The following is a 13,582-nucleotide window of genomic DNA, read 5'->3' as shown; positions in this document are numbered from 1 at the left end:
CAGTCTTTGGAGAGGAATATCATGCTTGGAAGGGTAGAGGGACAGTGCAAGGGGGGAAGAACCTGGATGAGATGGATTGACTCAGTCACTGGAGTAATGGGGATAAGTGTGTCAGAGACAATCAAGTTGGCACAAACTAGAGCAGGCTTTAGAGCTATTGTACATCGGGTCATTATGAGTTGCAAGTGGCTCAATGGCACATAACACTTTAATCCTAACCACTACACCAATAGGTAGCAGCATGATAGCTGGAAAAAAACACTGAAGTTGTCAATTATTTAATTTTACTTGGATAGAAAATGAGCACTCATGATAACAGCAGTCAACAAATCAAAAGTCATGGTGCATTGGGAAAATCACTGCATTGGTTAAGGACCTCTCCAAAGTATTGAAGAGCAATTGTAATTTAAAGAATAAGGGGAGCCTGACCAAAGAATGGTATTTTCAATTGTTTCTCTTTTATCTGATATTTGGGCAACGAATAAGGGTGACAAAAAGAATTCATGCCTTTGAATTACAGTGTGAGAGAAAAATGGCTATCCCATGGACTGCCAAAAGAATAAGTCAGTCTGTCTTAGAGAAAGTGTAACCAGGGTATTTAGAGGCAAGGATGATGAAACTTTGGTCATGTTGCCAATTCTAGGAAAAAAAATTATTGTGCTAGAGAAAGAAGGTGGTCAGAGAAGGAAAGGAAGACCTTCAACAAGCTGGACTTACACAAGGACTGTAAAAAAAGGCTTGAACATATTAGAAATCACCAAGATGATGCAGGATAGGACAGGGTTCATATTGTCATTTATAGGGTCATGTAGGTTGTACTAGACACAATGGCACCTAACAATAACATTTATAAGAAATCAATTATATTTTTGATATAAGAAAAATATTCACATATTCTTTCAAGATATGGTCATTAATCAGACAGAAATTCTTCTTGTTTATAAGCAGAGGAATGAGGATGTACAGGGGGAGGGAGGTTTAATCATAGTTGTACAATTTGATAGGGGGGTGGGGGAAATTGGAAGAAACTGTTCTCGAAAACAGTGTATTCAAATTTTATAAATAAACTAGTATAAAAAGAAAAAAAAGAAGGCGGCTTTGTAATTCACCACAATACACAAATCACCTGACCAGGATTTAGCAAGTAATATGAATGCAGCAGTGCTTGAACCTGGATTGATATTGCATGTCCAGCTAGAAAAGAGTCAATGAATACTTTACATCTGGATTTTTCTTATATTTGGCAATATTAATTTTAATTTTTCCTTTATTTTACTATCTCAAATTTGGTATTAGTTTATGATGGGGAAAAACGAAAGAAAATGAAACATCTCTGGCACTTTTCCCTCACTGAAGCTGACTAAAGTTATATGCGTTTCAACAATCTTTGAACATTAACTCCAGAAATACAAATTTCAGGGGTTCTGTTTCAAAATATTATTCTATTGTCCCATAGTCTAAACCAAAGAAGCCAAAGTAAACTCAATAAGCACCTGTTAGCCTTCGTTAAAAGTCCTGATGAATAGCTGTCCTCCTTGCCTCTAGTAAAGAGATGTGGCAGTCAGTAGTTGGCAGTACTAAGACATTTTGTCTTTTTCGTGGCTACATTATGCTTTCCAGTGACTAACCTTATGTTAATGATTTACTGGGAATGTACCTTATTAACTAGAATAGGAATGTTGGGCCTTGCAAAACAGACTGGAGAACGAGCAGGAGAACACTTAATAACTAATTAAGACAATAGATATTTGATTTCACAGGAAGAACTAAAGCCCTAAAATATCCAAACTGATGAATGGAGAAAAAAAATAAGACAAGACATGCAACAAAAATTTTTGCTATGCATCATCTGAAGCCTATTGATTGCTGCATCTGGGCCTTTGTTTATCTATCCTATGGTTTTTTCAGTCATTACCTATGCCTCTGAAAGCTGGACAATGACTAAAGGTGACAGAAGAATTGACACCTTTGAACTGTGGTGTAGGAGAAGAGTGCTGAATATTCCATGGTCTACCAAAAAAAACACATATATGTCTTGGAGAAAGTGCAGACAAAGTACGCCTTGGAGGCAAAGATGGTGAAGCTTCATCTCCATACTGTGGGCATGTTGCTAGGAGAGGTTATTCCTTGCAGAGGGATATTATTTTGGAAAGGTGGAGGGATGGTGAAGGAGAGGAAGACCCTCAACCAGGTGGATTGACACAGTGACTGCATCAATAGACTTGAATGTGTCAGAGATTGTGAGGATGGCACAGGGTAGAACAGAGTTCAGATCTGTTGTTTATAGAGTTGCTAAGACTTACACTCTATTCAAGAGCATTTAGCAACAACATGTTGAATTCTTGTTGGAAGGGAGGTCAGGAAATCCAAATGGCAGCCTGCACTGCTGCTGGTTTCTGCCATTGTCTTGCCTCCTAACAAAAAGCTTCTCTCTTTTCTTTAAATTTCGGCTCTTTTATTGGAATCACTGTCTCCAGGGATTTTACTCTGAGTTTTGATTAACATTTAATCTTTCACGTATATAAATTATGTTTTGGGGATGAAGAATTTATTTCTTTTTATGATTAAATTCATTGTGTTCTCAAAAATACTTAATTCTGATACTAGATAGAACCTAGGTATAATAAATGTGATATAAAGATATTTAATTATCTCTGCTTGGCTATAATTAACTTGATTCATCTGTTTATTCTCTTTATTGTTATATACTGGAGATTGATGGCTCATTTGTAGATCTTTCTCAGTGTGTGAGATCTTTCTCAGTTTGCTTGGGAGGTGATTTGTGGCTAGTAATGTAACATTCTATGGACTAAGCCACCGGAGTTCTGTATAAGGGGCAATTTTGAATTATCACTGAGTTAAAATTGTGAGAACTTATGCTAACATTTTAAATAACCAGTTACCTTCAAGAGCTCCCCAGTCAATGTCCTGATTCTCTGGCTTGTGCAGAGCAGGGTATCTGTTGAAGAGGTTGGCAATGAAGGCCAAGTTCAGTTTGGGATTCCCTCGGACCACATCAGTAGCTGTAACAAACTGTCGGCAGCCCAGCCTCTCTGCTTGAACCAGCATACACTCTGCTCTCTGGATGTCATCTTTTTCCTGCAGTGAACAAGAAGAGTATAAGGCTGGGTCAAGATTAAAAGGAAACAGGAAACTTAGCAAAACCCTGAGAGCTTAGCTAAAGTAGATGTTTAGCTATGAGGGAGTGATCTTGCATTACATGGCAATTCTATGTACCATGGAACAAAACACTGGTTGTCCTGTACCAATCCCTAATCCTGGCTGCAGATCAGACAGAGCTCTACTGTGAACCATGTCACTCACTAGGCATTTTTTCCTCAGTCCGTCTTGGTCTCAAAACTCTACTGAAGTCTGTTCATACAACTACCTCCTCATACAGGTAGGCCATGGCTTTGCAGAGGTGTCTTGTCCAGGATCTGAACCCTGGTCTCTTGAATGGAAAGTAAGCACTTTACTGTTCAATCACAATGCCTCATTAACATACCATACTGCCCCCACAGATCTTAATCATATATACACTGTGACATAAATATACCTGAAATTAAAATCAGGAAGCCAGGAGTATAAAGATTCTTAGAAGTTAAAGCATCTCCTTATGGGGTCATTTCCAATAAATAGTTGGTTCCCTCTTTAAGGAATCTTGGTGGCTAGAGCACTGGAAGGTCAGGCAGTTTGAACCATTAGCAGTTCCTCAGAAGAAAGATAGGTAATTTCCTCCCTTGTGATTTATATCTCGGGAGAGATGTGATTACATGATGGAAGGTAATTTTAAGGTGGAATTGACTCATTGGTTTTTGGTGTTGCCTTCTTTAAAGAGATTCAGTATGTTCCATGATTTTGTAATTGAAAGTGGTCTTATAGTCAACTATTGTTTCCTCTTCATTGTCTTTCTAAAGAGACCTCCTAAGATCTTTGTCCACCAAAAGATTTATTAAGTAACTATTTACATTCCTATAGTTTAGTTTAAAGATATATGTACTTGCCAATAAAAACTTCGGATTAGTATGTGATAACCATCTTTCCTAGTCTGAGTTGGCATACTTATGAAAAACCTCATTGCCATTCAGTCAAACTGACTCATAATCGAGGCTGTAAACTGCACCAGGAGATTGCCGATCTTTCTCCTACAAGTCTGTTTGTGGATTTAAACCACCGGAGAAATATGATCTTTTCCCTATAGACTAGACTACCAGAGATCACTGGAACACTGCTAGCCCAAGCAAATCAAACCTGACCATTTAATTAGCATTTAACTCATCCAGCTCAGCTCTGCTCACTGCTGCTCAGTCAATTCTGACTCAGATTTGACCCATCAATGGATTTTCAAGACTGTCAGTTGTAAGGGAAGAGGCTGTTCATCTTTCTCCTGAGTTGTCACTGGTGGATTAGAACTGCTGGAGGTGCAGAGCCTTTGAATTAGCATTATGGACTAATTATCATTGATAAATGTACATCGACTAGACTTTTGCAGACTTAATTTTGAAGATGTATTGAAAGCTTATTCAAGTTACTAAGAAAAAACCATTGCAGTCGAGTTGGAATCAACTCACAGGTGACTTTCCAAAGGGTTTTCAGAGGCTGTAAATTGCACAGTAGGAGGTTGCCCAATTTCTTCTTCAGAGCAACTGTCTGCCTTTGGGTTGGCAATGTACCTCCTTACCCACTAAGCCACCAGTTCTAGTAAATCCATAGTAATTCATAAGGAGACTCTTATAAGAAGACTAACATTTTATTGAAATATAACTCACTGCTTGGAAAGATGTTAGTTAATTAAACCACCAATTTTAAGAAAAGAGAACATTAAACTAGAATTATTTATTAACATAATGTTTTACTATATAACTCTATATTATAGTTTCATGAGTTTTACCTGTTAAATCTAATACCAACTCATTGAATTTGACTCCAGTGAAATTAAATGAGGAATAAACATGGGTAAGACCAATATGGAAAACTGAAGTCTTAACATTCAAGCCTTTGCTGTCTCTTCTTTGTGGGAAGGGTCCTCAAACCAGACACTTGTAAGAACTCACAATCCTGCCTCATTCTTCTATCCTATTGCCCTCTATAGTAGAGGATGGTAGGGTGGTGGCTGGGTTAATTTTGGGTTTAATCTAGGCTTTAATCTGTGCCATACTCCATGTACTAGCTCCGAGGCCACGACTGACTTCTCTAACCTTCTGTTTTCTCAACTACAAAACAGTTAATAGTGCATCTCTCAGTGATGTTTACAGCTTACAGGTGTGTGCGATGCACACTGGGGAGTGCTTGGCACTGAGAAGAAACTCAGAAAGGGGTGGAAGTGGGGTGGCTAGAAGGAATGATCCCTAACTTGAATCAAAGGGCTTCAATCACATCATCTTGGATATATCAATGAACCCTTCTAGGTCATAGGGTTTCTAAAAATTTATCTCCAGAATGAGAATTTACATATTTATATAAATATGTCATTTATTCCAGAAATAAGACTTAGGTACCTACAAATGTAAATAATAGTACTTTCTGGTACTCTACCAAAAACCTGAAACCTGTTGTCATCAAGTTAATTCTGACTCCGGGTTTCTGAGTAGAACTCCTTCGTCAGATTTTTTTTGGCTGTAATCTTTATGGCAGCAAATGGCCAGGCTTTTTTTTCATGGCACCACAATACATGTTTGAACCATCCACCTTAAATCACTTGCACCAGAGGTCTTCTTGCTGTTGTAGAGACTAGGATGTGATCAAACAGATAATGAAATGTTTGTGGTGAATGGTATTTAATGTAATGATATTAGATTTTTTTCCTTATAGGTTTTTCCACATCTAGTTTCCTAAAATTATCATCTAGACCTATGGATCTTAACGGATACAGAAATGTCCACTCAGGGAATTCCAATGTCTCAGTCATTCAGAATGAAGGCACAGTGAACTACGGAAGATAATACCATGTTCTCTACAGCCTGCCTGGGATCCGTCCTTACCCGCAGTCCTGACATGTCAATAACAACAGCAGGAATGCCTTCTTCATCACCTTTCGGAGCCACCTGTTCAAGCAGGTGGTAATAAGCTTTTGAGTCCTGTGAGAAATCAAGAAGTCAAAATTTCAAAACAGTGCAGCTAATTATATACTTAGTATGACAGTAATTTCCCCAAAGCAAACATAACTATTTCTCACTCAACTCTCACTAAAAAATGTAACTTAATTAAATGTAACTTAATTAGCAAAGCTAGAAACATTTGCATTTTCAGTTTGTCAGCTGTAGAACACATTGGGTTCTCTTTTTAAAAGGAAATAATTAAAAACACAAAACCATAACGCAAAAGGCAATCCATTCAACCAGAAGCTATCCTGTTCTGTATCCCTCAGGTGAGAAAAAAAAATATATTAAATTGTACACATGAAAAATATATACCTCTCCATTGTTGTGTAAGGTCAGTCAGCGAAAGTCTAATAATATTTTGGGAGGGGAAAAAGATTGCAGAAGTTTAAAGCAGACTTCCAGAAGTTACTGAGTCTGCGTGGCACTGCAGAGAGGAGATCTCACTCACAGAGCCAGTCAGCTGGTGGTCATGTGACTTACTATGTAAAAAACCTTCCTTTTACTTTGGGAAAGGAGACTGAAATGTTTTGCTCCGATCTCACAGCATCTACTGTTAGAAGTGCTTTCTGACACTCCCTCCTGCTCTTCAATCCTTTCTTTCACTTCAACATGGAATTTTTTGATAAAACTGACACCCATAATTTTTGCTTCCTATAGCTCTTGGCCTTTAACAGTTCAAGTCATTACTGTTGAATGGGAATCAACTCACAGCTGAACCTCTAAAAGGTTTACAGAGGCTGGAAAATGCAAGGGAAGAGATTGCTCATCTTTCTCCTAAAGAGTGGCAGTTGATTCGAACTGCCTGCCTTTGTGTTGGCAGTTCAGCCTGTGACCCAGTGGGTCACCAGAGCTCCTCGTCTCCTTCCAGAACTCTATTTTAGGACCTATTATGTCTTCCACATGCGATGGGACAAAAAAATCATTGCAGAGGGTTTCTAGAATCATTATTATTTGTGATTCTCTCCCTCTCCTACTTTATACTTTTTGGCTTTTTCTAAGAGCAGCTGAAATTTATAGGAAAACAATGAGTAGAAAGAAGGGGTGATAATAGACATAAATCAATGTTAAGTAATTACATAAAATATACTGTATAGGAATGATTGTAAAAACAATTACATACATGAAATAAATAATGTCTATGAATGATTGTATGAAACACAAAGTACATGTACAAAACATTGTGTATATGAGTGATTGCATAAGGAAAAAAAGTGAATATTACACTGGAGCTCGTCACATTTTTTCCCAGTAAACATTAAGGTTTCCACTATATCACAGTCTACAGGGTGCCCAATAATATGAAAAGTTTAAAATATTGTGAGAATTACCAAATGTGACACAAAGTAAAGACATACAATAGGGAAAATGGTCCCATCACACATGCTTGGCCCAGGGTTTGTAAAAAATCAGGATCTGGAGATGCCAATAAAGCAACTTGAAAATGCTTCAATCAGAACTGACTCATAACCAATCCATCAGCAGGTTTTTGGAGACGATAAATAGCACCAGAGGAAACTGCCTCTCTTTCTCCCAAGTTGCCATTGGTAGATTCGAACCGACAGGGAGGCATCAACTCTGGGTTGGCAACGCAACTCCCTAGGGAGTGTGCCACTAGAGCTTCCTTGCAATAGAGCAAATCATGGTTAAAGGAGGTGTGCCTTTCCAGAGAGACCCCACACGCCCACTCCTCCCTGACAGTGTGCATGAGGAATATCTTGCCATTGTTTGGCACCACTACTTTGTATGACACTGTAAAGGTCGTTACTTGATATTATATATTTGCTAAAACTCACAGGACTATGCAACACACAGTGAACCCTAAAATAAACAAGTGACTTTAGTTAATGATAATGGATCAATATTGGTTCATAATGATAGCAAAGCTACTGATCATCTATTCTCTCCCTCCTCCAACTCTTCCTGTCCTGCTCCAGAACTCTCACTCTGTCCCTGGAAATCACACATGTTCTTACGATCTCTCTAGTTCTACCAACATTGGCTTTTAAAAATCATTCTGATTTTTATAGATGAAAAGAATTCAAGAAATTTTTGAGTTTTTATGTATAATCGGTCTAGTGTATTACATATAAACCACGGAGTCCAAATACTTGCCTAGGTGTCAATTATGGTCCATTGTTCCAATTACAGAAATGTGAACAAGCTACCTAAAATTTTCATGACTTCAATTTCCTTACCTGTAAAATGGAAAGGTACTTCTCCTTGCCTCCTCCCTCACCGTGGAGTCTAAAGGCATTAATATTTGCTCATACACAGCAGTCAGGAGAGAGTTTGGCATGCAGTAGGCACTGTCTACTTGCTGTCTACTATCTTAGTGGATTTAGGAAATCCATTCTCATTTAATTTTTTAAAGGAATCTCTATCTCGTGTTTCCAATTATAAAATTCAGTAAACAATACGGCTCTATACGTATTCTCCTTCCTTGAGAAAATAAGTCTTATCTCCTGCCCTTTCTTTCCCTTCACTCTTGTCCCTCTCTTTCTTGACACTGAAACTCCAAGGGACTCTCCTCCTCCTTGTGTGTTGGTCAGTGACCAGGACTCTGAAAAGGTGTGTGTGTGGCTGGCTCAGCACTAGGGCTACAAACAGGCCGATCAGAACCAGGAGCGGGTCTGAACAGCACCAGATGCTCACTAACTGAGCTGGGGGTTTCAGAAGGATCTGTCTTTTCTCCATTAACAACACGCTGGTGTCTCTCTAGGCTTAAGCAAGTCCCGCATCCATAGTCCACGCCCCCTACCTTGATGTCAGTACTGAAGTTGGTGATTTTGCCACAGCCTGCATTTTCCAGATGGTAGTTTGCCCATCTCAGCAGGAGCTCTTCAGGGGAGAGCTTCATCAGATCTTCCAGGCTCTCTCCTTCTCTCAAAAGGGCAATCAGAGCTGAGAAGCACAAAAATTAGAAGATATGAGCACAAGTGGCCCATGGCAATTAGTTAGAGCTTGCTTTCATTGAATTCTGTGGGAAAGCTGAAGACAGTATGGCCCACTGGGATTGCCCATGAATAAATACTTAAAGTGGTGGTGGTTGTGTTTATCAAGTCAGAACTGACCCATAGCTGATTTTCCAGAGGGATTTCAGGGTCAGTAAAACACACAGAAGGAGTTGCCCATCTTTCTCCATAGAGCAGTGGTGGACTTGAACCTCGTGCCTTCGCATTGGCAGCACAGTTCCTTAGAAATTAGAAAATTAGCCTTGGGAGTGTAGTGGTTAAGTACCGGACTGCTAACCAAAAAGTCAGCAGTTTGAACCCACCAGATACTCTGCAGAGAACGCGACTCTACTTCCACAAATATTACAGCTCAGAAACTACCTACGAGCCAATTCTACTCTGTCTTTGCAAGGCTGCTATGAATTTTATTTTCTTTTTAATAGAAATCATGATTGGCATGGTAATAATAGAATTATGCTCTTTTAAAAAATGCATTCTTACTAAGTAGTTGTTGGAGCACTCTACCCATAAAAGCAAACTCACCCCCAGCCCGATCATGGCACTGGCAGTCCCTTTTCTCCCCTTTTTCTTTCCAAATAACATTTCTAAAAAAAAGAGAAAGAAACCCTCCCCCCATTATGATGGCAAAAAGTTTATTAAAATGAAAACCCACTGCCCTCAGTGGTCCTGACTTCCAGCGACCCTCCACTGGGTTTCTGAGGCTGTAAATCTCTATGGAAGGAGACTATCCATCTTCCTCCTGCAGCGCAATTGATGGATTCAAACCACTGACCTATTGTTTAACAGCTCATCATGTTATTCTCTATGCTGAGTTTTAATAGTTTTCTTTTCATTGTTTTTATTTATTCTCTAAATTTTAAAAAAGCAGTGATTTTTTTCTAGGGAGAAGACATCCCGTAACGAACCCCCATACTACATCAAAGCACACTGGAGCCTACATACAAAAAGAGAGATCGGCTCAGAATTCCCTGTTGGACCCCCAAGACCACATCTCATGAGAGGTCAATTTTTTGTTTTAAAGTAAAATTTTTATTTTATACTGGTTTACTTACAAAGTGCGTATACACTGTTTTCCACATTGGATCTTTCCCATTTCCTTTACCTACCCCTTCCTCTATCCATCAAATTTTGCAACCGTCTAGTTATGCCCCTGCCCATACTCACCCCTCTGCTCCTACCTCCTCCCTTGGATCCCCATACATGTTCTACAATAATGGTCTTATACAGTATTTGTCCCTATGGAACTGAGTTAGTTCATGTAGCCTATTGCTCTCCAGTTCTTCCCAAGTAGTAATTTTCAAAATCATTGCTCCTGTCTGCTGCATAGTATTCCATTGTGTGAATGTATTGTAATTTCTCAATCCATTCCATTGTGGTTGGATATGTGGGGTGTTCTATGTTCTTGCAATGGTGAATAACATTGCTATGAACATTTGTGTACAAATCTCTATTTGTGCCTCAGTTCTTATTTTCTCAGGGTGTATTCTGAGCAGTAGAATAGCTGGGTCACATGGGATTTCTATGTTCAGCTTTCTGAGGAAACGCCAAACTGCCTTCAGAGTGTTTGTACCATTTTACAATCCCACCAACATAAGTGTTTCTATCTCTCCATATCCTCTCCAACATTTATTACTTGCTGTCCTATTAAACTTTGCCAATGAGAGGGCATTTTTGCTCTTAAGAAATCAATTCTATAAATAGCAACAATGTCCTCTTGTTTATTTCCATCGATATTTTATATTTCAAATGCTTACCTGTGTAATTATAGCATCTCAAAAATGTAAACAACTCATTTCTCTGCTTCCTTTAAAGCATTTTCTTGCCAGCTAGAGAATGTGAATTTGGCTGAGGTCATTATGTGCAAATTAATATTATTTTCTTTCCAAGGCTCTAAGATCTATATTTTCTTTCCTCCTTTAAATCAAGTATAATATGTTGATTTTAAAGTTGTACTCTAGAATTCTTCAGTGGCTCTTGGGATTTGGACATAGAAATAAAAAGCACTAGACTTGGCTACAGATGTCACAGTGGTAGCATTTGCTCTTGAACTCAAAGGTAACAATGTCTTTCCTACCATACTTCATCAAGGTCAGGTGCCTCTACATAAGCAGGTGGGCTGCAACTGTCTATCTGCAGTCATGAGCACAGGAGCAGATAGAACAAAATTGGCAGCTGCATGTTTAGCCGAGAACTTTGAAATCCTAAACGCAATTTGCTACAGTCCTGATATATGATAGTCTCCTCAGCAGGAGCTGTGAGCTTTGGTGACCTGGTGGGTAAGGGGTTGCAGTGCCAACTCAAAGGCAAGCAGCGCAAACCCACCAGCTGTTAATTGGGAGAAATATGGGTAATCTCCTCTCGTGCCACATACAGCCTCTGAAAATCTACTGGAGGGCAACTAGGAGTCAGTACTTAACAGCAACAACTTTAAAAAGCCCAAGGTACAAGTACCCTTGTTTGCTACGAACACAAAGTGGACTATGAGGAACGTTCTTGAGGTTGGATGTTGTAAACAAGCAGTGATCATAAAACATATTTGCTCCCCTCTTTAAAATATTATTTTTAAGACTTGAGAATTCTGTTTGATTCTTTCCTGATATTTTCCACCTGCAGCCTTTAACACATGTATTAAAAGAAAGCCATGCTACAAACAATGTCTGGGACTGTGCTCATACCTTCATTTCTGCTGAGTTCAATGTCAGCGAACAACCCAATCTTGATGACTTGCCACAGAAGTCCCAGGACCAGGTAGGGCTTCCCCTCCTTTAAGTCCTCGGCTCCAATGTTGACCACATGGCACCCAATGGCTGAGGCAGAGTTCAGAGCCAAGTTCAGATTTTCCTGAGACAGAAAAGGGATGTCAGATTTGTTCTTTGACCTCGCAGATGTCAATGGTAATGATGATTGGTAAGAGTAACCCTGTTTTACTCCAGAGAGTTCACACAGGTCTAAGACACTGTCTTCACTGCATTACAAGCCTGAGAGAAACCGGGAGTCTAGTAAACCATACACTGATTCTACCAAGAGGAAGTCAGTCAAAGGCTGTGAAGACTATCTTGGTCAGAATGAAGCTAAGGAATCTTATTTTCCATCTTTGTGGCAGAGGCAACGCACCCAACATCCTCATTAGGCATAAAGGAAGCAGCATCTTTGAGGATAGTCATTGTCTTGTCACAATTATTGACGGAAACAAAGGTCATAAAACAGGGTAACAGAATAGCTATTTGACTTTCAGATTGGGTATTACGGAGATTTTATAAAGGTACAAATCAAGGCTGAGAAAACAGCGTGGAAGACTTGCCTTCAGCAAAATCAGCTGCAAGTGTGCACATGAATGCGTCTCTGCCATACATATTCACATGCTGCTGGGACATCTCAATACCAGCTCAGTTACAACCCCCTGAACAAGGCTTCGAATCTTGGAAGGCATATATTCATCTACATAACTTCCCATTTCTACATGAAAAAGGATGTATAGTTCTCAATGAGTAATAAATTTTCTTTAATAGAAAAAAAAAAAGATTACAGCCTTGGAACCTGGGTATCTGGATGGAGGGCTATGCTAATGACATGTATCTGTCATTCCCCACTGTTGTTGTTGTTATGTGGCACTGAGTCCCTTTTCATTCAAAGCAAACCCCATGTGACAGAGCTGAACAGGTCTTAGGCTTTTCTAAGGTCACAATCTTTTTAACAATAGCTCCCCAGGTCTTTCTCCTGAAGAGCAGCTGCTGGGTGGGTTCCAACTGCCACATTTTAATCCCTAAACTTGCATTAGGGAAATGATGTCTGAACACTGAGTAACTCTGGTGCTTACTGTAAACACAATGTTACATTAGTAATCACGGAAAGAAGTACCTGAATGGTGAAAGGGGTGAGTTTCTTCTTGTTGATTGTTCTTTCATCTATTGTATCTGGCACTGATAAATTGATCATTTTACTAGAAGAGAAGGGATTAATAAGTTTAGTTAAAGAATTCTGAATATCAGATACTGAGCAACAACAATAAAAACACAAAATTAAAGAATGGCAAATTTGGCCACGAGTATATCTTTTTTTCAGGAAGAAAACTGAACATTCACACTTCCCCCCTGATACTTTTTAAGCAGTTATCTTTTTTTTTTTTGTATTGTTCCTTAAAAATATTTTTTAATCACTTTTCCATGTGTGGGTGCTTGTGTGCTAAAATAAAGGACATCTCATTTGAATTTACACACTACAAATGCTGAAATCATCTTTGGAAAATCAGGAGATAAATAGTGAACTAGAAGCTTCCAGAGACCAAAAGATGTGGTTTGAGGGGGAAAATTATGCTTGTTTTTTTAAAAGCATACAGTCAAAGTATAGAGATAAAAATATGTGCACACAGGAAATTAAAAGGAGCATTTTCTAGCAACTCCAAAGAATGATAGAAAATGTATCCTGGAAGAATTCTGTAAAGGGACAGACCACTGAGGGTCTGAGTAGGCCAGAAGACACGTACAGAGAAAGGATCTGTACAGCAGAAGA

The 13,582-nt window shown here is 39.0% G+C and overlaps 1 protein-coding gene across 1 annotated transcript in view; it reads right to left on the bottom strand.

Moving 5' to 3' along the window:
- LCP1 (lymphocyte cytosolic protein 1 (L-plastin)) overlaps positions 1-13,582 on the bottom strand; it is a 67,968-nt gene that overhangs the window by 22,307 nt on the left and 32,079 nt on the right. The window contains exons 6-10 of the mRNA XM_006884552.1: positions 12,932-13,013; positions 11,749-11,914; positions 8,860-9,002; positions 5,982-6,077; positions 2,904-3,099 (exon numbers count right to left, since the gene is read on the bottom strand). Coding sequence (XP_006884614.1) covers positions 2,904-3,099; positions 5,982-6,077; positions 8,860-9,002; positions 11,749-11,914; positions 12,932-13,013 — 683 coding nt within the window. The remainder of the gene's footprint in view (positions 1-2,903; positions 3,100-5,981; positions 6,078-8,859; positions 9,003-11,748; positions 11,915-12,931; positions 13,014-13,582) is intronic.

The sequence above is a fragment of the Elephantulus edwardii genome, unplaced genomic scaffold (assembly GCF_000299155.1).
Source record: "Elephantulus edwardii isolate Elephantulus edwardi_28Jun2011 unplaced genomic scaffold, EleEdw1.0 scaffold00036, whole genome shotgun sequence".
NCBI lineage: Eukaryota > Metazoa > Chordata > Mammalia > Macroscelidea > Macroscelididae > Elephantulus > Elephantulus edwardii.
The sequence above is the reverse complement of the archived record's forward strand: the minus strand, read 5'-3'. Positions and strand labels throughout refer to the sequence as shown.